Source organism: Papilio polytes, unplaced genomic scaffold, assembly GCF_000836215.1.
Source record: "Papilio polytes unplaced genomic scaffold, Ppol_1.0 DF824303.1, whole genome shotgun sequence".
Taxonomy (NCBI): Eukaryota; Metazoa; Arthropoda; class Insecta; order Lepidoptera; family Papilionidae; genus Papilio; species Papilio polytes.
The window spans coordinates 3,429,592-3,454,210 of NW_013524901.1; the positions used below are offsets into that span (position 1 = coordinate 3,429,592).

The following is a 24,619-nucleotide window of genomic DNA, read 5'->3' on the forward strand; positions in this document are numbered from 1 at the left end:
CCCCGAACCCGCCTTGTACATGGACAGCTCGTGCAGGCGCCCGAACACGCCCAGCCGAGCCACCCAGCCGTCCGGCTGGCTCTGTACACACAGATTGACATACATAAAACGCCTAAAACGCCTAAAACTACTACAAAATTATATATGAATACATTTTGTCTTTTATCTGTTTATTTAGTTAAACAGTTATAAAAAACATGTATAAATTAAATCTAAAACGATTACTAACTAGAGGGGCAGTTTTGAAATAAACTAGGTAACATTGGTTAATGGAACGGCTTTAACGATGACGTCATACCTGTGAGAGGGAGAAAAGGTACTGCGCAGGCGCGACCTTGCCTCGCGACATGAGCAGGTCCGCGGCGGCACGCAGCAACGTGGGCACGCACGCGCCCAGCGCCGCCGCAGACTGCTCTGCACCCACGCCCCCACGCATTATCAGGCTCACCAGCCACTCTGAAGGCTCGCGCCTACACCAATATTATTGCGGACTTTAATGCTAAAATATGGCGTCACAGACTTCTTATTACCTTATTACCTAGATGAAAGAAATAAATTCTGTGTGGTACAAATAACAATGTACGAGTTAAAAACCTGGATCTGCTAAAATCGCTATAAAACAACGGATTACAAAAAAACGTAAATATGTTTTGTAGTTGGAATTCCATATTTATAATAAATATTATTTGTCTTTCTTTAGATTTAGTTTTTTTTTTTTAATACATATGCATCAGTCAAAATCATAAAATTTACTTTTAAATCACAAACAATCGTATGTTTGTAAAATAGAAAGTAATAGTAAAGTAAATGTAAAATAGAAAGAAATAGCAATACAAGTTAAATCAAAGGTACTCACACAGTATTGAGTATGTAGGCGCCACAGCTGGTGACGACCAGACAGGGCTCGACGGGGAAGCGGGGCAGCTGCAGGTCGCAGAGGAAGGTGGGCTCGCGCCAGCCGGGCGAGGGCGCGGGCGGCGCGCGAGCCCGCATCAGGTAGGCGCGCTGCACGTCGCCTATCAGCTCCACCGACCACAGCTCGCTGAACTCCCTCTTAGCGCCTAGCAGGCCGTCGCCCTAGCGTTTCATGTTACAACTACCTTATGTTCTTCCAGACTATCCTCCACATCTATACCAAATTTCATCAAAATCCATTCAGCGGCTTAGGCTACAAACTCTAACAAACATCCATCCATCCATCTAAACTTTCGCATTTATAATATTAGTATGAAGTAGCATTAGGGGGCTATAGTATCCAATGTCATTTTCAATTATCATTTATCAACTAATATATTTTTTATGCTGATGTAGCTACAGGAGCACTATAAACAAGTTTATAATTTTAAAACTAGAAACATTGTAGACTTTATGCAAAAGTTTGAGCCTAAACTGCTGAACTATTCTCAATTAAATTTGGCATATATGTAGAGGATAGTCTGGAAGAACACATAGGCTACTTACTTTTGTTCTTTTAATTCTATACTGATTGATTCATGAAAGCTAGTAACTATTAATGCCATCAATTACCTGAACTACAGAGAAATTAGCACTGTGCACTTCAAGTTCATTCTTCCTCAGTAAATAAATAAGTCTCTGTGACCACAAGCCTTGAATATATAGGCCATCCTTCTTTATGTGAGGTCTTAATGTCCTTGATGGAGTATCATCTTCTGGACTTTCGAGCTGAAAAAAAAAACAATTTATGTACCTATATTTTTTTAATAAACTTCATTATTTTCATATTTGTAGTAACCCTAACCTAGTCTCCGTATCATACAGTTGGACATATATATTTTAAATAGTGTACTAGTGTGTTTTAGTGTGTGTACTTTTTAAATAGTGTTACTTAGGAATAATGTAGGTTTCTGATGGTAAAAGATTTTTAGAATTGACACTAGTATTTTTTTTCTTTTTTTTGTGACTGAATGGCCATTGTTTGCCTTGAAGAGGCATTTACAGATTCACCGGACTTGAGGTGGCTGAGCGCAGATGGCGCTTAGCCTAAACCTCGTTTATGAGTAACTAAGCTCGAGGGCACCCTCAGGAGCCTCGGCACGAGCCATTTCTTCATTACTATTACCGGATTGGGAGGCCACCAAGCTGTTAGATCGCTTCGGTGGACGCTCCATAGATCGCTTTGGTGGACGCTCCATTTTATATTAGTTCAAAAACAAATACATGCACTGCTTACAATCAATGTCCCTTCATTCAATTCAAATGCAGTTAAGAAATGACGTCCATTCACATATTGTGCTGTTAAAGCCCAATTATTAGAGCCCTTTCGGAACATCGGCAGATATTCAACTGGTTTCAATACATATTCCACAGTCTGAGATTTATCATCTGCAAAAAATTAACATTCCATTAAAAACTTTTTCCCAGCATTACTATATCATTTCCTTCAGTTATTTTATTATACCTCTAGATCCACCTTGAGTGAAAAATGTTATTTTATCCTTTGACAGTTGTCTGATGTAAGACATAAATCCATCTTTTTTTTCTCTATCATTTTGAGCTCGAGTTTGTTGAAGCCAGTTGTAGCCCAAAGATCTGTGTTCCAAAATCAACTTCCACTGCTGAGATTGTCCGCTTGAGATCTGAATTAAAAAATATAATAAAAAAGTAGCCATTAACGATTATAATAGACATACAAATGTAATTAATTTACAAAATATTAACAGTTGTGTCTATGTAAAAATCGGCTGTGAACCACTTTAAAAATACACTCAGACAACAAGCCACAACCTTTCTGTCAACTCGCTGATTAAAATGCAATGCATAACTCTATACTGTTACAAATTGAGATGAGCTACAAGCTAGTTTACTGCTCTGCTTCACATGTGTGCAGATGATCTGTTGATCATTAATTTCAGTTGTTGTTAATGAGTACAAAACATACATACCAACAGAGCTAATAAGTCCAAGGAATCATCAAAACATATTTGTAATTCCAAAATTTCTCCAGCAACTTTAACTTCACCTACAATAGTCTGGGACTCCAAGGAATAAAATGTTACTACTCCTGTCTGTAACAATGGCAGGAAATTCACAAATTGCGTAACCCTTTCTGAATGGCATAGCATAGTAAATAATTGTAGAATAATTACCTTTGATCCAATAATAATTATATTTTCCGATTCCTTTGTCAACCACCAGACTACAGATGTTGGCTCTGGTATATCACCAAGCGGTAAAACAGTAACTCTTGAAGATGACCACTTGCAGTCATATAAGTTTTCTGGTGTAAATAATGGAAGAAAAGGTACAAGTAGCACCTTTTGCTCACTCACTATAAGTAGCCAAGTACCGCTCGGTTCAAAACACATACAATATACAGGATTATCATTAAAATCCCAATCGTAAACATTATCAAACCTTTCCAGCTGAGGATTAATATACAAGAAAACGAGTTCTTTATCACTTGAAAATGCCAAAAATTTCTTTAGGCCGACTTCGTAAAAACTATGATTGACGATATCTAGGTGAACTAAAACATCTAGCTTAAATAAAGCGGAAAAATCTAAGTTTTCACTATGTTGTGCCATTTTCAATTTCAGTAATAAATCATCTTCATTTGTTTTGGAAAATTGGCAACTGAACTGATGTTCCCTGTCCCTGTTCTTTTCCCTGTCAATTAGTGATGTTTTATTTTATAATGAAGTTATTCCATCGCTTTCAATATCAAAATATCGATTCCTCGCCTATTTCAACTGTGCAGATTTGCAAAGCAGACAGGTTTTTTGTATCAAACATGAAAGTTTTTAATAAAGTACAATAATATTTTTAAATAAAATAAATAATTTTCATTACAGTTGTTTGGAGTTTTTAAAATTATTCTGTCAGTGTCAAACTGTAAAGCTTTTAGCTTATATAATCTGTGGGAGAACAAAATGAGACAGTGGTTATTATAAGCGCAATTTTTAAAAATATTGCATAAAATTGTAATTTATAAAGTTATTGAATAATGTAAGTGTTTAAAAAATCTCACGGAATAAAACGTATGAACGTCGGTTCGTTTACGATTAAATTATTCCATTTAAATCTTATTAAAATTGTGCAGGGAGTAACAAAATATTGAGAGGTTAAAACTTTTGTTTACTACTTTATTTAATTTTATTTTGACCTTTATTCAGAGAAGCAATCCTATAAAAAATTATTCATGTTTATCGACCTAGACTTAACTTGTTTTTATTCAGTATGAAGTCTATTTTTCATCGAGGAATAAAAATATTATTCAAAAAGAATTTACTATTAACAAATAGTATTACTTCTGGGGCGTTTATGGGTATTGGAGATATTATTCAACAAGAAATTGAATACCAATCAAAACTTCTTCCAAAACGATATGACTGGCCAAGGACAGGTAATAATCTTTGCTTTGTGTAGTATAACAGATAGAACCAATACTCATGAAAGATAAAATTGTGCAGACCATGTTATAACTTTAAATGTAATTATTGTATTTGCAATTGAAGTGTTTCCACACTTATTACAATTATAATTTTCAGTAAGAATGTTCATTGTTGGAACAGTAATGGGACCATTGCATCACTATTATTACACATATTTAGATAAGATGTTGCCGTATGCTAATGTTAAGACAGTTGTAAAGAAAATAGCATGTGATCAATTATTTGCTTCTCCGGCGACACTTTTATGCTTCTTTTATGGAATGGGTTTTCTAGAAAAGAAAACATTCGATCAGTGTACACTTGAAGTAAAACAAAAATTTATTTATGTTTATATGGTGAGTATGTTTAATTTTGTAAGCATATTAATGTGTCCAAAATTGTTTCTTTTTATTTCAGTCTGAAATGTATGTACTTTATATTTTATGAAATAATATTAAATTTGTTCTTTCAGGGCGACTGTTTATTCTGGCCTCCAGTACAATTCTTGAACTTTTATTATTTACCAACACACTATAGAGTTTTCTATATAAATATGGCGACAATGCTGTTTAATGTATTTTTATCCTTTATGAAGCATTATGATCAAAAAAAAGTGTAAATAAATGTTATGTATTTAACATATTTCCTAATCAGAGTAGTGTTAAATTTAACTTATTTGAAATTATAATTTTAGTTCCAAAGTTGATTTTTTTTGTACTTTCATAGAATATTTAAACAGGTTGAAATTCACCATTAATAATAGGGCTAAGAGTACAATTAAAAAGCATGTTTAATCTAGTAAAGTATATAATTACTGCAACTAATAATATTGAGGCGGGTTTTAGATATATTTAACCCCAGCACATGGTCCAATCATCTTTCCTTGTTTGTAGTTTTACTACAATTCTATATAATGCGAGTGCAGGGCCGAGGGGAAGTCCTAAACCCCTTACAATATCAGCTCTTCTTGCTGTGCATATGGCTTGGCCATCAAACTCCTGAAAAAAAAGACTAAATAAGTATACCTAATTATATGATTCTAACTTATGTACACTGTCTACCAATATATATTCTTGTCTCTCTCTCATCTTTATAAAAAAACCCAAGATAATGTTATTGTACAGAAGTTTTTGAAGTGGAAGCTTACAGTACTTTTTTTTAATTACCTGATCTTTTAATATAGGTGCTGCTTCCGGCAAATGTTCCAAGAAGTAGCTGTATACATCCTCTGTTGTCCAATTACTCACATCGGGTATACTTGGGTTGAATGGTACATCTTCTGCTAATTTTGTAGGTGCCCTATCTAACTCATGTGGTTTTAAAAATGGATCCACCGTGGATGATTCTGAATTGTAATCAACATTGGAAAGTATGATTGCAGGGGAACCAACAATGTTTGGATGAGATTCTAAGCAGTTGTTACATTCCCATTGATCCCATGCTTTTAGTCTTTCTGGTATGCGAGGTGTATGGCATAGAGCATGGTAGGCGTCTGAACATATATTACACACTGTCAAGATTCCCTGAAAACAATAGAGAAGAGTGTTACAGTAGTTTTGTAAATAAAATCTAAAATGATTTCCATATAATTCCAATAATTCTAAACACATTCTAATTATTAAATCAATTGATATTAATGAAAATAAAACTAAGTTCATTAAGAAATAAATTTAACTTTGTAAAACTTACAGCATCATTTGTCTCATAGCACACAACACATGTTTTACAATGTGGACATTGCCAAGTGTTATCGGGTCTTGGTTTTAAGATACCAGAACCAGTCTGAAGACAACTCAGATGAGCTTTATTGTTGCAATCGCGACACTCAACTATCCTGTCATTAGACCCTCGAGGTTTCTGGATGTGGCACACGGAGCAAACACCTCCAGATGCTTCATGAGAAATAGGCTCCTCCGATTCCATATCTTCTCCACTTCCATCTAAAGAGTGTTGACTTTCTGATAAAGGTGTTCCTTCTTTCTCATTCTTCTGATGACTAGCTATCATCATTCTTTTTTTTATAGTGCTCTTATTAAGAGATCCCACAGGCCTTCCCCTCTTGCGTTTGCTTGGCACATTATTGTCTGATGGATCGAATACCTTCTTTGCCATTTTACGTCTCTCACCAACTCTAACTCCGGAATTTTGGTTGCTTATATTATTTTGGCTATTACTAGATGCTACATTAGAATTTTTTTTTGGCCTTCCTCGCATTCGTTGTGGAGATGATCTACATGATGAATTAGCTGATGATGTCAACTGCAATATACTAATTTTATTAAAATAAGGTAATGTCCTGAATTTCATGTTCTTTTGGTTTTATAATGATTCATTCAGTGCTATGAAATACTTTAAGTGTTTAGTAGAAGTCAAAATAGATTACATATAAAAATATTTCTCCTCTAATTTTGGTGTCAGAACAACACTAAAAAGGCACTTACCTTTGTATTTGAATCATTGTATTCAAATTTAAAACTGTCAGAACTATCGCCATCAGGATCTCCTGCAGGGCCTAAAGCTAATGTACCATTAGGCAACTTCACTAGACTGCCCGAAGACAGTTCCTTGTTGACAATTGTTTCAAGTTGTTTTTTCGTGTATCTTGATAAGAATGCCGCTTCGCGTATTAGATCATCAAAAGCAATCCCATTTTCCAAATAACTTTGATCACGGTATATTAATGTCGCAATTGCAGATGAAATAATTTTTCTCTCATCAATTTCAGAAGCCATTGCTAATTGAGAAAATAAATAATTACTAAAAAATAAAGGAAAGTTTATTTACAATAAATATATTTCAACTTACTATTACTTTGTGTTGATTTCTTTCGCCACTTAGCTGCGTTTCTATAGCTTACATTATCTTTATAATCGACTTTAAATATGCTTCTTTCCTTTAAACAACGTTTAAGGTCAGCTTTTGTGTCTTTAGGTCCTACTTTATAACACTTCAGCATAAACTTGCAAATTCTGTTTATATCTGGGCGAGATTTTCGCGATCGCAAGTGATCTATTGCTGCCAAAATTTGATTTTTATACTTTATCTCTGACATTTCTGGAAATAAAATAATTTGTGAACAAAACGCATAAAAATTAACTAACAGATTAATGTATTAACTCACCTGAATAAAATCATGCCGCTGGATTTAACTATCCCTCTAAGATATTTTTGCGGCAAAAATAACTTTAATACATTAAGGTACGGTACAAAAGATTTTTTTTTATATTCAACGCTTTTTATAAAATAATGAATTTAACGGGGTAATTAGTATTAATATTAACAAAAATTAGATAAGTTAACAATTATAACAACAAGTACTTAAAAATGTAGTGTATAGTTAAGTATACATAGTCAAGTTATAGAATATAGAAGAAAGCAGAGGCACCAAAGGACCAAATTCTTGTTATGATTGCAGAAGTTGCCAATACTTTTTAAATATTCTAGTTAAAAACTAGCTTTTGCTTGCGATTTCGTCCGAGTGGAATTAATAAAACAATAATAAAATACCCTATGTTACTAAGTGATAACGTAGCCATTTATTGATGAAAGATTTTATGAAATCGCTCAAGTAGTTTTTGTCATTTCAATACATACAAAAATACAAATCTTTCTTCTTTACAGTATAGAAGACAAGAATAAGATGAAAATTTTTACCTAAGTTTATAAATTGCTATTCCGTTATAGTACATAAAAGACATAAAAATCCTAATTACCACAAGTTTTGTTTTGAGTGTTAGATAAAACATATATGAACTTGGCTAAAAGTTAATAACATAAGTAATAAAAGCCAAAACATAACTTTACACAAATAGAGCTTTCAAACAAGTTAATATGATCCTTAAATTATTAGTTAAAATAAATATGTGTGATAAAATCTCTAAATAAATACTTTTCACTAGTTTATAGTAGTCTGTTAGGTCAGATGCATATTGTTTTATTTGACTACCATAGATTTGGAGACTTCGTGACATTTTCATGTCAATGTCAAACGTCAGTCTTGACTTGACTCCCCTTTTCAGAAATCTAAAAATATCCTAATGTTTATTGGACCAATATTATTAAAAATTTGTCACCGCTATAATACCGAAACATTATCATGTCTACTTCAATTATGCTTTCAATGCGCAGCACCTATAGTTGTATAAAATATATACGTTGTTTATACTTTTCTACCCAGATAGAACAACCTGCAAACAAAGTTACCGGTAAGGTAGTAAACGTAGCTATAATTGGAGCCCCTAATTCAGGCAAGAGTACATTAATTAATAAGATTATGGAACGTAAGGTGTGTATAAGGGTTTCTGTAGTTATATACTTTTGAAAAAATGAAACATATAATTTGTAATCTACTAAATGTATACTCTAGCGTACTGTTAACTTCAGGTTGCTCTCGTTTAGTAAATATGTCGATCTTACAGATTTGTGCTGCCTCTAATAAAGTACATACTACAACAAAGTTAGCCAGAGCTATGTGTTATGAAAAAGATACACAAATTATTTTTTTGGATACTCCCGGTGTTGTAAGTGACAAGGAACAAAAGAAGTAAGTTAAAATAAAAAGAAAACATTTTTTATATTCATATACTACAATAACAAAGAGTAATTGGTGCCTGAATCTTCATCTGCATTAAATTAAAAAATATTTTGTTGTCTATGCATTCTAATAGACTATATTCTACATCTACACCTATTTGATATAGATCCATGAAGCTGTTCTGGAGTTACTGGATAACAAATATCTATCATGAAAACTTTTGCATTTATATTACTAAGAAATTGATTGCCACACTCAGTTAAATTATTAAATGTTACATATTAACAAATTTGTGTCCTAAAGTAAAAATTATATCAGTAAATATATTTAATGTTTTGATTTAAATTCTATTTTAAGGTACAAATTACCCGTAGCAATGCTAGGTGCATGTGAAAAAAGTTTACGATGTGCTAATGTTGTTGGTGTAGTACATGATGTGTCCAACAAATGGTCAAGGGACAGCATTCATCAAGATGTCATAAGCATGTTAAATTCAATTGGTAAAATACCAAGCTTTTTGATACTAAATAAAGTTAGTATACATTCTTAATTATACTTTAGGCATATAATAACAATATAATTGTTTCTGTTTATTATAGTAAGATTTTGTTTACACAAGCATTCTTTTTTGCTTGATATTTGTCTTTTTAAACCCCTCGCTTCTATCTTTTTCAATTGTGATTTCTTGTAAGCACTCAAAATGAAATACTATACTTTACAATAATAAGTCTTGTATTAAAACTGATGCCATATAAATAGATATGTGGAAATGCATTTGTTATTTTTAATGTGCATTTAAAAGCACCTTTGCATGGAGGTTAATAATTTTCTAATGCAATGTTATATATTTTTTTTAGGTAGATCAATTAAAATCTAAAAAGCAACTGTTGGCAACAATTCGAAATCTAACAAATGGAGTAATCGCAGGAAGAACTATGCCAAATCCTGATAGGACTCAGTCAACTAAAAGTAAATTACAAAAGGGTTACAGTCATTTCTCTGATGTGTTTCTAGTTTCTGCATTAACAGGGGATGGTGTAGGAGCTATTAAGGTTACTTTTTATTTATTTATTTTTTATTATTAATTTTCTCAAGGAAATAAAGTCAACTTGAAACAAAAGTAATTCTACTTCTTACTGATTTATAAATGCGAAAGTTTAGATAGATGAATATTTTTTAGAGATTGTAGCCTAAACTGCGGAAGGAAATTTGGCATAGATTTAGAGGATAGACAAGAGGAACACAAAGGCTACTTTTTGTTTTTAAATTCGCGTGCCAAAACTAGTAATATGCTTTTTAAATTTTTTTTTTATGCAATTCATTAATATTTCAGGAATATCTTGTATCTAATGCAAAAGTTATGAACTTGCAATATTCTCCGGACTATTGGACAGATCAAACTCCGGAAGCACTAATCGAGGAAACAGTTCGGGCGAAATTTTTAGATTTCCTACCACAAGAAATACCTTACAATTTGAAAACATGTTTGGAATACTACGACGAACTAGAAGATGAGGAAAAAGTTGTCTGTTCAGTTGTTGTTGAATGTCCTTCAGATAGAATAGCCAGGTTAATAAGTGGTGCTGGAGGCGGGAGATTGCAACAAATAAAATCTTACACGAGGAATGATTTAATGGATTTGTTCAAGAAAACGGTAGTTATTGATTTACAATTAAAAGTTAAAAATAAATCTATTGATGATATACAGAACAAGTAAAAATGAGAAATTGCTATTAAGAGTTTAATAAGATTGTATATTTTTGTTTTTATTATTAATAAAAGAGAAAGAAAATTGTTTTGTTTTTATTCTATCTGTATTTAATTAAAAAAATATTACACAATTACTACAAGTGTAATTCCACCCGAGGTCAAGTGAACCACAACACAAGTTATTACGGCAATTACTTGATCATTTATTGTTTTCTCGTTTTAAGAAGCACCAGGATCGATACTTGACTTGAGTAAATATTCAAGTTTCGTATAAAGTAGAAAAGTTAAACCTTATTAAAATGTTAAATTCACTAAATACGTCTTGAAGATAACCTTGTTTTACAATTATACACGTTCGCTGCGCCACAAATTCAAGTTACGTTACTTTCGGGTTCCATTGTAGGTTTGAATCGAGTAAGTTTGTAGTTCAAAACTTTAATAAATAAAATTACATTATCCTCTCGCTTAGCTAGTCATGTTTAACAATACGAGCAGAATGGAGGGAAACTCTGAAGCGAGCGGTTCAAATTAATCGCACAACTTTGTTAAGACTTGCTTGCGGATAGTTAGTTTAAGTTTATGTGACGGTAGTTCGCGTTCTACGTACCTATAATGTGCTAAATGTGTAAATGAATTTCATTACTTAAGCATATTGTACAATGTAAATAAATATGTTGCGTATTACAAACTTCTTCATTTAACGTAAATCTTCAAACATTAACGATTTATATTTTAACTAATGTAAACTAAAATTATTTTTCCCACAGAATAAGTCAGAAGTCTTCTTTCTCTTTCTAAAGTCCACGTTAATACCAAATGCCATGGGAATTCTAGAACACTCTGTAGTTGTAGTTGTAGCAAAGTTTAGAGGGGGCAGGCTTGGTGGACATATAAAGCGTGTTAGATTAACTCCTAATTAAGGTTTATCCTGTGTTTTATTGGTTTTCCCGTCTTAAAAGGAAGTAACAAAAGGTAGATAACAGTAGTCATAAGTAATAGACATGACTGAAATAAGAAATATAGAATATTGTGGCTTTTAAAAAATAAAAAAGATAACATTATTTAATATCTTTTACGCTTTCATTACGACGAGTAAAATACAGTATATATTACTACACAAGCGCCGGAATGAAAGCTCAAGGGCTTTAAGGCTTTAGAATGTAACGATGTTAATGCGTGTCAAAAGAAAATGAACGAGGGAATGGAACGAAGACGAAATATTTATTATTTAACACAATAAAAAAATAAAATTCAGCTAAATTTTCAAAGTTTACATTTTTCATAATTTTCTCTGAAACCAATTTGGCGGATTAATTTTCACTTTGTAAATTTCTAGTTATATGTGTATATTTTTATGTATCATTTAATAATACTTCAATCATAAAAAGATTAAATCTTAGATTTAAACAGAAAATTGTTTTATGAACGGTCGGTTCGTTTTAATTTTATCAACCAGTAAAATTTTATGACTCACTCGAAAACACAGTTTTATGTGACAGACTAATAAATTCCCACGAAACTTGAACCTTCATAGAAATAACTGAGTGTCTCATTCAAACATCGACTTATGAAGATGTATTAAATTTTTAAAGCTCTTTTTATGATAACAGAATTAATTATTAATAAAAAAATAAAGTTCAAAAAGGTTAAGTTGAAAACAAAAATAAGGATTAACTAACTAAAAAATTAAGCAGCACTAACCAATAGGTTTTACCTTTTCAAAGACTAGGCCTTCATTAAATGATTTATATCAAGAAGTTAGCTAGGTAAAAAGTAAGGCTCCTATTCATACGCTACTTCAATACATTCAAGGGTCACGGCTGAGGGTCCCTCTGGTTAGGGTAATGGCTTTATGAGGGTATAAGGGCTGCCAGTTTAATAGACAGAATATATTTCGCAGGACTTTCTAAAAACGTTGTTTCTAGTCAAGATCAAGATAGTTTTGATTAAAAAGCATCTGTGATGGAGCGTTTAAATAACATTTTGAAATTTACACGTAATATTTATATGAGAGTGTCGTGCCATTATAAAGCTTTTAAGCTCTTAAGCTCAGTTGACTCTTAGCGCCTAAAAAGTGACGCCCATCGCATTTTACACAAGTCATTTAAACCGTAATGGAATCGAAAATGATTCCGTTGTATTAAAACGAATGATTATATTTTATGTGTATTACGGTGTGTTCATGAAGATATTATATTAAAAAAAATTCAGCCGGCATGACTAAAAATTGTTTCTTCTCTGAAAAATAAAGCTAAAATTGACAACGTCAGTTAACTATATTAACTAAGAACTCCTATTCTCTCTTCTCTTCTATTCCTATGTCCCCGAAGTGGGGCAGAGGGCGTCCACAGTACGCCGCCAGCTCGCTCTGTCTTGGGCTCTGCGTTGTATCTCGGACCATGACAGCCCGATTACCTTCAAGTCGGCCGCCACTGAACGCCGCCAGGTTTGTTTAGGGCGGCCACGCTTTCGTGTTCCTTGTGGGATCCACTCCAGGGCCTCCCTGGGAATGTGGCTGGGTTCCCGGCGAAGCGTATGGCCAATCCATAACCACTTGCGTCGTTTTATCTGCTGGCCGATCGGCTGCTCTCTACAACGTGTCAGAAGTTCTTCGTTGCGTATCGTTTCTGGCCAGAAGATTCCTAGAATTTGTCTAAAAAAAGAACTCCTATTGCATTATGATAACTATTTCAAAACATTTTAATTGTTATTATCGCCAAGACAATAAATTCTGAAAAATATTTTGATTGCATGTCTAATAAACCAGTCAATTAAGATCGAAACTTGTGTGATTTAAAGGAGGAATAATACATTAAAAACGCTATTTGAGATCTCGAATGGATATCGAAATTGAAGCAGTATGTCGGGAAGCGCGCTCCCGATTTATTGCTCCGGAGATATCAATCCCGATAAAAATAATTCTCTCTTCTCTCATATTTATCTGCGAGTAATATTCAAAGTATTAAAACTCGACTGGGAATATGCTTGAACTTATCTATAAGCTTTTTCAAAAATTGATGCAGCATGTAATTTAGTTGTTGAATATTAGAAGATTTTTTTTACAGTGGTAGAGCCCGCTTTAACATCTTCGCATGAATGGGCTGGCTCACTCGGTGCAATACCACGACCACACAGAAAACAGGCGTGAAGTGGAAGCAATTCCGCGCTTCGTCTGATGAGTGCGGTGCCGAAGGCCTAATTTTAGTCCCTTTCCCTTTCAACCATTTTCTTAAGAAGGAAGGATCTGAAGGAAAAGTGGATTTAACGGTAGAGGAGACGCATAGGAAGGGGAAATGTCCTCTTTACGTGCGTCTCCTCCACCGTCAATTAAGGGTAGGTAAAGCATCTGCAATTGCGGATTTTTATGGATAGCGGTCGCTTTTCATTTCGGTGGATTCAGGTGGCCGCTTGTTCGTTTACCACCATATATTATATAAAAAAAGAATTTTTACCTTTACTTAATTAATTATACCAGTATTAATTTCAGTTTGGTTTGTTATTTGTTGATTATATAATTAAAAAGAATTAAATATCACAAAAGTTGTTTATCCAAAAGTAAAGATGTGATTATATGCCACAGGGAAATACGAGTGATTAATAATTTCCCTTTATTTCTCAACTTTTACCATTCATTATAGTTAGTGAGAAAAGTTTTTTGCTTTTATTGAGATTGTCGATAAGATCGCTATTTTCATAATAATAGTTAGTAAATTTATTAAAAATAAATCTTTAGCAGAAGGTTGTCCCACCAACCCACTCAAATTTACAAATATTAGTCGACGTAGACAGCAAACTGTTACAGTAATCCTAAGTCTATTTGCGTAGTCATATCTAATTTCCATAGAGACGTCCACTGAGTTACGTCAGACGCGTATTACATAAAATTGCTTAGAAAATTGCCAAACGATATTTACTTCTAACTTTTTTACTTATACCTCAAATTGTTACAGTATTATTAAAGTACTTAGTACTTATTGTTATTATTATAAGAATAAAGCCCTTTTTATTGTCTATTTTTGACCGACTTTCCAAAAGAAGGAGGAACTCAAATCATCTGTATGTTATTTTTTTTTGGAATAAACATAGATGCATCTACTAAATTCTTTAAAAAGTTACTTTAAATGGAAATTGATTTAAACTCAGATTGAGTCTCTGCAACTGAGTACATTAACGTTTTTAAATATCCTTTCGCAGATAATTCTATAAATCTATCTATGTATAAAAACTTTCATACTCATTAAGCTATTAAAAATATAATTATTTCTGGTTATAGGTGTTAGATGAGGTCATCAGGCGTTATCATTTTAATCAAAAAAGTAAACCAGTCTTCATTTAAAAATTGAACGTAGAAAATTACACGTTTTCTGTGTGAAAGTCAATATAAAGTTTTCATATAAAAGTAACCTTGTTTGCAATCAGTGAAGTGCTTCAAGAAAATACAAGATAAGAATATTTGATAACGCCTGAGATTTTCGCGAATACTATTCTTTTGAAGCGTATTTTCTCGTATATTTCTTATTCACGATTATTTTATAGTCAGACTATCTCAATAGAACTTACAAACATACGAATCAGTTGTCTAGCACGAAAATTTAAAAGTATTGGTATCGACATTGACAAAGTTATAAAATGTGTGCAGCGCTGTGCAGATTAGGCGGACGTAACGCACCTAGTATAATTAAATTTTAATTATACATACATTAAAGACTAACGTTCTAAGTCAGTCTGATAAAATGAGTAATCACAAGTATACAGTACGTGATAGAATTGTCCTAGATGTTAAAATAATAAATAACAGACATAACTGTTTGTTACTGATTACTTCGCTTGGCAATAATCCATTTTGCCCGCATGACTGTTGAGTTTCTAAAAAGAGATTGAAATAAAAGAAATGTAGTATTTGTTGAAAGTATATTAAACTAATAACTTATCTTTCCAATGAAATTATGTCAATTATGGTTTTTTGACTCTATTATGTAGCTTACTAGTTGTTACTCACAGATAAATTACCTTTCTAATGGCGGAAGAATTTTTAAATCAGCCCAGTAATTTTTGCGCTAATCAAATACATACAAAAATACAAAAATCTATAAATACAAATCTTTCCTCTTTATAATATTAGTATAGATATAGATATTGACAGTTTTAGAAAGGGTCTTACAATTTAATAAAGAAATATTGCAAAAATCGTGCTTTAATTTTTATTTAATGAAAGTCATAAGGATTGAAAAATGGGCTATAAATTCATTTGTTCATCCATAAAATGAAAGGGAAGCTTTATTACAAAGAACTAATTACGTCAGGTACATTCTAACTTAACCTTTCGTTTATCGCTTTGAAATTTTTATCTTCATTTTAATCTTTTATCGTCGTCATCCGACCTACTTTGAACGGAATAAAAAGATTAGTGTTTGTTTTTAATCCGACATTACTTTTGTAGTAAAGCTTCGACTTTTCGACAAATCGATAGTGAAAATTTCAAGGACGCTCTGTATTTGGGGAGATTTTTACGAGAGACTTATAAAAGACATATAAATAAACATAACAATATAAGATATCAAACTAAAAGTCATTTCTTTTACGACTGATTTTCTAAATTATACGAGTATAAAAAAGTGCCAATCGAGCAACCGGCCACGGGAATTTTCCAAAATAACGAAACTATCTTTGCCCTTAGGCATCGGCAGTTGCAGATGTGTTGCACCTTTTATTAACAGAGAAGGGGGCGCACAGACAGAGAGTATTTCCCCTATTTATGCATCCCATCCCCCACTAAATCCACATCCCTTCAAATCCTAACACGAAAAGGGTGGAAAGGTGATGAAGAACAAATTAGACTACCGCCAATTCGCGCCTGTCTTCTGTTTGTCTTGTGCACTGCGCGAGCCAGCCCATTTACGTAGAGATGCGGCGGGTACTACCACTGTAAATATATTTAAATTGCTACTACCGGTTGAATATGGAGTTCTGTAGAATAAATTATTTTTACTTATTTTTTTTTATTATTTCATTTTTATACTGAATCCGAATTAAATACATTTAGCATTAGTTACAGAGGAAGAAATTTAATTTAAAAATATTACGCTTCATCCTCTAAAGATTATCAAGAGGGATAAAAAAATGGAACGGTGCAAAGAGAAAGGTATTACTTAACTTTGTGACTTTTTATAAAAAAAATATCTTCAAGAAAGTTTACCCTCAATCTATGTACATTTTATACATTCATGAAGCTCTTACGAGAGAAGGTTTGCGTCTTTAGTGCCTCTTGTTTGAATTATGATTTCTATATTAAAAAAAGTGTATGAAACACTACTTTCATACTTCATAATCAGAAATTAAGTTCTTTTATCGGTATTGTAGTACGTGAACAAAGTATTAAAGAATATTTTAAAACGAGAAAGAGCTTTAGCTTCATTCCTTTGTTCTGCAATATTTTTATAATTGGGAATAAAAAAATCTAAGCTAACAACTTTTTTCAGCTCACAATTGTTAGTTAGTTTTTTTAATTTCGAAACTTTTTCTTTTTTTAAATTCTACTCAAATCCTTCTTTACATAATGTAATATCGAAAATCTGACCATTATGCTGACCAGATTTTTATCTACTGAATTAGCTTTCAAATGACGTTTTTGTTTCCTAATGGTAATGTAAACAAAACGTAAGTATGTATGTTAGAATTTATTGTATAGAAAACACAAAGGCAAATATCTGTTAAAAAATACAGACTCCTTTTCCCCTTATATAAAAGTTATTGACACTTTTTTTCTCGTTTAACTTTACCGTAAACATCTAAGAAGTTATGAATGAGTGTTCTTAAGAATGACGACCGCTGGAAAAATGAAATGATAGATAATATTTTTTCATCTAAGTTTTATAACAACTTAATGTAACAGTGTAAAAAAGAAAAACTAATCTATACATATAATAAAATTGGAGTGTCCGTTTATAATATCAAAAGAAAAATTCCAGATTTTGGGAAGGTGATGTATTTGCATTGCTGATGACTACGTGTTCCGTATCGGCTGGGCCGACATCGACTGGACTTTCACTGTAGGGTAGCTGACGTAGTCGGGCATATTATTGGCTGCTTATTTATGTTCATATTGTGTAGACGAAGTCGCGGGCAACAGCTAGTTTAACACAAACATCTAAAGTGTTTCTTAGTATTCGAGACATATGTTCACAAGTGTACTCAACATTGATACTCGTATCTTATGAGTTAAGATTACATGAAGTTTGAACGATATCGATTGTATTTGAAGACAAACTGAGCTTAACGAGATATTCATCCAATTTGGAAATCTTCGCCAGAAACTTGACACACGTACTCACGCTAATGGAGAGTAAATATTAAGATTGTCTAAGACTGTATTAAGTAATTATATTGAGTGATGTTTTAACACCCTTTGTTAATTAATTCATTATCCATTAGGGGCGATAATTGCATCTTGTCGTAGATATGTCTGTCTATTCCGTTTTTGCAACTGTACTCTTATTTTATCATTCAAAAAACTAATGTTCAAAACGCAAATGGCTATCCTCATTATTCTTTTTAATTTATCAAACTATACAATTTGTATTGTAGATATAATGTGATCAATTATTATTTGAATAACGAAAGCTCAGCCATTTATATTTATTCTTCACTAGCTTTCGCCCGCAACTCTGTCCGTATGGAATTTTTAATTAGTGAGTCTATGTGTTCTTCTAGACTATCCTCTACATCCGACGACATTTAGTCGAAAATCGTTATGCCTAAAGGCTTCAAACTCTAACAAACATGCATCCATCTAAACTTTCGCATTCATATTATTAGTATGAACTATGAATTGTTTCAAATCTTAAATGGTTGTGTTCCCTTCATTACATTTAAGTTAACATAAAACTGTTGATCTCCAATTTCTCATACTTGTTTTACAGCACCAGTGCTTGTCGGACTTATACAAACTTTGTTTACACGAAGCAAGTTTTCTAGTTATTCTCGCCACAGATCTTGCCACAAATGAGCTACGAAGTTCAGACAATGCTTTGTTTCTTGATTATCTAAACCATTGAATTTGAAAAATTAATTAAAACTATAACAAAATTATTTAAACCTCACTGACCTTCTTATTACCAACATGAAAATAACATAATCTGACAGTCCATTTATAGTTATGTTTTTATTAGTCAATGAGGTTTCATAACGTAATAATAAAATATGTAGTTTTTTTACGGCCGCTAAATGAGACATTAAAAGGAACCAATAATGTAGAGTTTGGTCCACTCCACCTCACAGCTTTGTACTGTAAGCCTAGCTGTTAAGTCATTCGCTCTACTGAACCGAATCCACGCTAGCTTGTATCATTTGGTTCGTTTCGGTTTCATTTAGCTTTCGTGTCAGTGACTCAGGGCTAAGTTTGCGCTGTTATGGATCATTTTATGCGATGAATTGACGAAAATAGAACACTAAATATTCATTCAATTACATCTTGATTCGGCGAACAAGCAATAGTTGAATTTGTAATGTTGGTATATAGGTCAAAGGGTTATAGAAAAGACAAACGAGGATTAATCTAATACTCAAGAAGTTCTAGGACTTAGTCAGCTACTAATTGCCTTAGCTTTGGGAGCTTTAATGTTTGAATTTGTTCAATGGCAGTATTTATGTACGATTTGTTCTTACAAATCAATTAATTAGATATAGTAGGATAGTTATTAAAAACATTACAAAGTACGTTATTATTGATTTAATATGATTTTGATTTTGAGTAACGGGCACTAAGATTTTTGGATTAAAAAAAATAGTCACATAAATTTCAAAACATACCGTGTGTCGGTGCTGTATGTTTTTTATTATCTATGTGTGCTTTAAAGAAATCTTTCTACATATACGTTTTAAAGTACCTAGACTTTATAAACACTAAGGGACCTTTTCTTTCGATTAATTTCCGGTGTAGACGGATAATGATCTAGTCTTTATCGAAAAGACTAACGCGGGTGAAAGTTTCACCTTTAAAATATACTTTAGTGGAGGGATAGGGACTTGAAGCAACTTAGATAGCACAAAGAAAGCAGTCTTAGTTAAATAACAAAATATTTTGTACCAAAAGACTTCAATAGATAATATTATTCCATTTAAATTAAAAAAAAAAACGCATGGTTATAAAAACATAATCATTCTAGATTTGCACTTAATGTTATATTCGAAGAAGATAATCAGACTACCAATTGTAGTTAATATTTTTTAGATAAGACATGTTATTTAATTAACATTACAGTGACTAACTTGCGCTCGCGACTCCGACCGCGTGAAATTAAAAAAAGCAAAGCAATAAACGTTCTTCCAGACTATCCCGTAAATCTGTGCGAAATTTCATCGCCATCCGTTCAGCAGTTTAGGCTACATACTCTTACTAACAAACATCCATCCATCTAAACTTTCGCATTTATAATATTAGTAAAATTTATATGTAGTTTGCTTTGAGGAACATTTTTATTATAAAAACACTGATCACATAAAATCTAAGTTTAATATAGAAATACAAAAAATGCTTAATATAATCGTTCCCGACAAGTTTCACGCGAAAACATCAAACAACAACAGCGTAGTTTCGAAGCTTCATTTTAGTTTTGTAATATTCTTTTCCAATGTATTTCTTTGATTAAAACTTTCTGAATATATTTTATAACTTAAAATTATAGCTAAACCGAAGTACCTACTATTGGTAACTTATTTTTTAATTAACTTAAGATATATTACATTTACTACATATTTCATATATAAAAGTAACTAATACTTTTCACTTGAACCTCATCAAATCAAATTTGCTATAGATGTAGATGATTGTCTGGAAGAACACAACGGCTACGCACTTTTTAACTTTGCGAAAGTTTAGATGGATGGATGTTTGTTAGAGTTTGCAGGCTAAACAGAAAATCGCGATGAAATCTAGTATAGATGTACAGGATACTCTGGAAGAACACATAGGCTATTTACTTTTTTTAAGTCCACACGGACGGAGTCGCGGGCAAAAGCTATTAATATAATAAATAAGGTGGCAAACAAGCTAGAGGTCATTAAAACTCCCAAAAAAATGAAGCGACCGCTGTCAATAGACATCCACATTGACTCAACAGACGACGCAGAAAGAGGATATTACCTCTGCCTAAGCGTTCCCTCCCCCGTCAAATGGACTTCTACATCTGTTTATATTCAAAGATTGAGTAACAATATGACCTTTTAATGCCCCCCACGAGACGTATCTCCTAGATAATGGATTCAATGGAGAAGGTGAAGTGTGACGTAAACTTTCAATGATAAATTAACTGTGTATGGAAGATATCTGAGTCGTTAACTCCAATATTTCGTATTCAAAATGAAAATTATGATTGATGAGGCCCTTAGAGTATACAGAAAGTTACGTGACACACGTCCCATTGTAGGAAACGACTGAAATATGTCTCAGCTGCTCCCTGCAAGCTGGAGGCCGCATCAGCTGAGCCTTCTCCTTTTGGCCGAGAACTAATTTTTTTTTTTATAAGTTCTGTAAATTTTATTTTGTTGTTATTTTTTGTGTTTTTGTATTTTTCTTGGTCAATAAATAGTGTTTTAATTTATTTTATTTCTTTAAATATTAAAAATTATTCACACTAGTCATGTTAAAATATTTTCTATATTGGTCACGCTCAAGCTCAAGGTCTTTAAGGTCAAGAATAAAAATAATCTTAGCTATAAATGTAAATATCGATTTAGAGAACGTATTATTGTAGACTAGATTTGAAATAGCAAACATCTTAGAAAGCTGATTTGAAATGTACTTTTTTAAACGTCTTCTATAACTGAAGGAAATGTACACAATAAACTATTTAATATTCCGAATTACAATGATTTATTTGCACGTATTTCCATTTGTAATTATGCTTTAATAATTGTCGTTGCGTAAATATTTTGTTATTACTCGAACTGTTTGCAAATTTAATTTTCGTCACGCTGAATGGAAGTGCAAACATTATTGTTGAGGAAATCATATTAAATATACTTTTATTAAAGCCTCAATGGTTGATATTTCATATAAATAATTTTATTAGTTAACTATATCTCCATTTATTTAGTAAAACGAGAGCGAATTTCAAAAGCAGATCATTTGATTTTAGAGCGCTCGTACACCTTTGATTAAACTATTGCACAACTATTGTGCGATTGTTGATTGTCGATTGTTTCGCAGCAGATTCAACTGTTTGTTGCACAACTAAAGATCGAGTAGTGTGCGCACCTCCGTATAAGGTCATAGGATTTAAAGCGCGACTAAACAGTTCTGCGATAGTTTAGTCAAAGGTGTGCGCGCGCTCTTATAGTAATGGAGACTTCTAACTATGAACGATGGAAATAATTAAAATAAGTACATTATGATTCACAAATAAAAATATATCTAATACTCAGTACTATTATTTCTGTTATAATGTAACGATTTAAATTCTATATCCCAAGTTAACCAAGAAATAAAAGTAGTACGTGACTTGAAATAACATTAGCAGGCATTTAAGTTTGATTGCCTCTTGAAATAGGAAAAGGTAATACTGTAATTAAGCAATAACCTTTATAATTACTCTATTGTAGGTTACGACGATTGTACAACATACCTAGCCAGATATTTTTAATTTACTATTGGCCGAATATTGAAACGAATTTTAACACTTCTTTACTGTCTTTTTGACCGACTTCCCAAAAGAAGGAGGTCAATTCGTCACATTAAAAAAAAATACAGACGAGTCAATTCGTCTGTATTTTTTTAATGTGTCTTACGGCATAATTCCGCCGCTTCTGGACCGATTTTGATAATCTTTTTTTATCCGGAAGGTAGTGCTTGCAGGTGGGTCCTATTTTTTGTTTGATTTTTGTTTCGTCACACCTTCGCTCAGTCTGACGTCAAATTTGAAATAGAACTTGTAACTCAAGCGTGGTCTTTTTTAAGGCGCTGTTTTAGATTCAAATATCGTTTCGTGATTGTTTTGTCAGACAGAACGAAAAAACTAACTATCTGTACGTCACGACAGTTTAATACTACGGTTAGAACATCCGAAACACAAGGATAAATCCCTCGCAATACAACATTTAATTACACTATGATTGATATGAGGGTAATTGCCTCGTATTTCATTAAATGTGATTGATACAATGGGGGTATTACGTACAGAGGAAAAGATAATTTTTTTCGCTATTATCCGGTCATGAATTCACGTAATGTGCTCTGGTGTGCTGTTATCTTTACATTTTCATCTCTTAATGGCAATTTAAAGTAGAAAAATAATTTTATCTAAAACATTTATTAAGTATATCTTACTTGTACTATAAATGGGAAAGTTTAGGTGGATGGATGTTTCTTAGCCTAAATGGCTGAATGGATCTCGATCAAATTTGGTATAGCCTGGAAGAACACATAGGCTACTCACTTTTGTTTTTATTTAATTCCACGCGGACGAAATCGCGATCGAAAGCTAGTTTTTATAAGTTTACATATAACTTTAACATTTTATGCGGCATACACATAATTAATATTTACTTTTAGAAGTGTAAAAAAAAAAGATATTTTTTTCCAGGTGATGCAGATTTATATGCAACAAATGATTCTATTAAAATATCGGTAGGTAGGTCCAAGAAATACAAACGTATTTTAACTTAAATGATTTTGATTCGTTTCCGCGGAACTCGTTATGGAATATCTCGAGGGTCGTATGTGAGCCGAAACGTTGGCGATTAACCCTTCCCAACTCCAGTTAGAATCGAAAAGTTTTATTGATCGTATCATGTTAACTCTACATTTCGTTCTCAAACTAAAATCGTTTAGAATATATCCATATTCACCTTTTATAATAACTTATATGTTATTCTATTTGTTGTCTGCAACTTAATCCGCGTGGAATGAAAGAAAATATTAAAATAAACGCGTTCTAAATCAATACCGAACACCTAAATCGACGCAGTCGTTCTATAGATACACTTTAACAAACATCCATCTATGTTTTAGCATTCGCAACATTAGTAAAAGCCTATTTCTCTGCGCAAAAAAATATTAAAGCGATTTAAGTAAAAGTGTGTTTATAAACATACTAGCTTTCGCCCGCGACTCCGTCCGTGTGGAATTAAAAAAAAACAAAAGTGAGTAGCCTATGTCTTCTTCCAGACTATCCTCCACATCTATACCAAATTTCATCGAAATCCGTTCAGCCGTTTAGGCTACAAACTCTAACATCCATCCATCCATCTAAACTTTCGCTTTTATAATATTAGTAAGATTATCCCAGTTTTATAAACTTCTGTCCTAATAATAAAAAAAAATATCCCAATTTCTATAAATAAAATATCATAATAAATAATGAAATTCTTCAAACATTTTAACGTGATATCATCGGATTTATAAATATAACTGAGGTGCTTTTATCCCGTCCTTAAATATTTAATATCTTTGACCACTCGTGTTGCGAAAATTCCCGTCGGTCTAATTACGTGCGTAACCGTTCCAAAACTTCAATACCAATATACAAAATGTTTCATCAAAATTCTCATGGAGCTTATTCGTTAATGAATATTAAACAAATGTACAAAAATAAGTCATAACTAAAAAACATATAAATCTATACTAATATTGTCAAGAAGTGTTAAGATTGAATGTGATGTGTGTGAAGACAACAAAGGTAATGGAAGACCGAAGAAAGTATGGATGGATTGTGTGAAAGAGGATATGCTTAAGAAAGTAGTGGATTCAGATATGACGGCTGATAGAGATGTATGGAAGAGCAGCACATACTGTTCCGACCCTCCGTAAGGAATAAGGGCAAGTGGATGATGATAATACTAGAAGAAACATTTGTATGTTTTTATATGTATCGGAATAACTCAAAAACTACTGGGGCAATTTTAAAAATTCATACACAATTAAAAAGCTATGTTATCACTGAGTAACAAAGGCTATGTCTTTTTACTACTTTTCTATACCACGTAAAGG

At 32.4% G+C, this 24,619-nt stretch overlaps 4 protein-coding genes across 7 annotated transcripts in view; 2 read left to right on the top strand and 2 right to left on the bottom strand.

Annotated features, from left to right (window-relative positions):
* Positions 1–3,647, bottom strand: part of LOC106100654 — a 10,551-nt gene extending 6,904 nt beyond the window's left edge. The window contains exons 1-8 of the mRNA XM_013279609.1: positions 3,108–3,647; positions 2,904–3,026; positions 2,420–2,597; positions 2,192–2,343; positions 1,528–1,683; positions 857–1,077; positions 299–470; positions 5–81 (exon numbers count right to left, since the gene is read on the bottom strand). Of these exons, the coding sequence (XP_013135063.1) occupies positions 5–81; positions 299–470; positions 857–1,077; positions 1,528–1,683; positions 2,192–2,343; positions 2,420–2,597; positions 2,904–3,026; positions 3,108–3,545 (1,517 nt within the window). The 5' untranslated portion in view covers positions 3,546–3,647. The remainder of the gene's footprint in view (positions 1–4; positions 82–298; positions 471–856; positions 1,078–1,527; positions 1,684–2,191; positions 2,344–2,419; positions 2,598–2,903; positions 3,027–3,107) is intronic.
* Positions 3,648–3,891: 244 nt separating this feature from the next.
* LOC106102264 (mpv17-like protein 2) lies at positions 3,892–5,044 on the top strand. Of its 3 annotated transcripts, none has more exons than XM_013281696.1 (4): positions 3,892–4,081; positions 4,197–4,363; positions 4,509–4,747; positions 4,864–5,044. In XM_013281696.1, the coding sequence occupies exons 2-4, from the start codon at positions 4,198–4,200 to the stop codon at positions 5,008–5,010; spliced, it is 552 nt and encodes a 183-aa protein (XP_013137150.1). In that variant the 5' UTR covers positions 3,892–4,081; position 4,197; the 3' UTR covers positions 5,011–5,044. The 3 variants fall into 3 exon arrangements, with proteins under 3 accessions (XP_013137150.1, XP_013137145.1, XP_013137158.1); XM_013281704.1 differs by having other exon boundaries at positions 3,903–3,966; XM_013281691.1 differs by having other exon boundaries at positions 3,892–4,363.
* Positions 5,045–5,180: 136 nt separating this feature from the next.
* On the bottom strand, positions 5,181–7,642 carry LOC106102254. Its single transcript, XM_013281680.1, has 6 exons — positions 7,513–7,642; positions 7,197–7,445; positions 6,833–7,125; positions 6,081–6,650; positions 5,558–5,914; positions 5,181–5,389 (listed from the first exon to the last, which is right to left on the bottom strand). The coding sequence occupies exons 2-6, from the start codon at positions 7,441–7,443 to the stop codon at positions 5,243–5,245; spliced, it is 1,614 nt and encodes a 537-aa protein (XP_013137134.1). The 5' UTR covers positions 7,444–7,445; positions 7,513–7,642; the 3' UTR covers positions 5,181–5,242.
* Positions 7,643–8,369: 727 nt separating this feature from the next.
* Positions 8,370–10,699, top strand: LOC106100852 (GTPase Era, mitochondrial). 2 transcript variants are annotated; one of them, XM_013279915.1, is made up of 5 exons: positions 8,370–8,676; positions 8,810–8,934; positions 9,283–9,457; positions 9,783–9,977; positions 10,259–10,699. In XM_013279915.1, the coding sequence occupies exons 1-5, from the start codon at positions 8,488–8,490 to the stop codon at positions 10,640–10,642; spliced, it is 1,068 nt and encodes a 355-aa protein (XP_013135369.1). In that variant the 5' UTR covers positions 8,370–8,487; the 3' UTR covers positions 10,643–10,699. The 2 variants fall into 2 exon arrangements, with proteins under 2 accessions (XP_013135369.1, XP_013135377.1); XM_013279923.1 differs by having other exon boundaries at positions 8,505–8,596.
* The last annotated feature ends 13,920 nt before the right edge of the window (positions 10,700–24,619 follow it).

Excerpts from the sequence above, each read along its gene's own strand:
- LOC106102264 (XM_013281691.1), top strand. The coding sequence starts at position 4,198 with ATGAAGTCTATTTTTCATCGAGGAATAAAAATATTATTCAAAAAGAAT. Across the intron at positions 4,364-4,508 it reads ATATGACTGGCCAAGGACAG|TAAGAATGTTCATTGTTGGA; the intron begins GTAATAATCTTT and ends TATAATTTTCAG. Across the intron at positions 4,748-4,863 it reads AATTTATTTATGTTTATATG|GGCGACTGTTTATTCTGGCC; the intron begins GTGAGTATGTTT and ends TTGTTCTTTCAG.
- LOC106102254 (XM_013281680.1), bottom strand. The coding sequence starts at position 7,443 with ATGTCAGAGATAAAGTATAAAAATCAAATTTTGGCAGCAATAGATCAC. Across the intron at positions 6,651-6,832 it reads ACAATGATTCAAATACAAAG|TTGACATCATCAGCTAATTC; the intron begins GTAAGTGCCTTT and ends AGTATATTGCAG. Across the intron at positions 5,390-5,557 it reads CACCTATATTAAAAGATCAG|GAGTTTGATGGCCAAGCCAT; the intron begins GTAATTAAAAAA and ends CTTTTTTTTCAG.
- LOC106100852 (XM_013279915.1), top strand. The coding sequence starts at position 8,488 with ATGTCTACTTCAATTATGCTTTCAATGCGCAGCACCTATAGTTGTATA. Across the intron at positions 8,677-8,809 it reads ATAAGATTATGGAACGTAAG|ATTTGTGCTGCCTCTAATAA; the intron begins GTGTGTATAAGG and ends TCGATCTTACAG. Across the intron at positions 9,458-9,782 it reads GCTTTTTGATACTAAATAAA|GTAGATCAATTAAAATCTAA; the intron begins GTTAGTATACAT and ends TATTTTTTTTAG.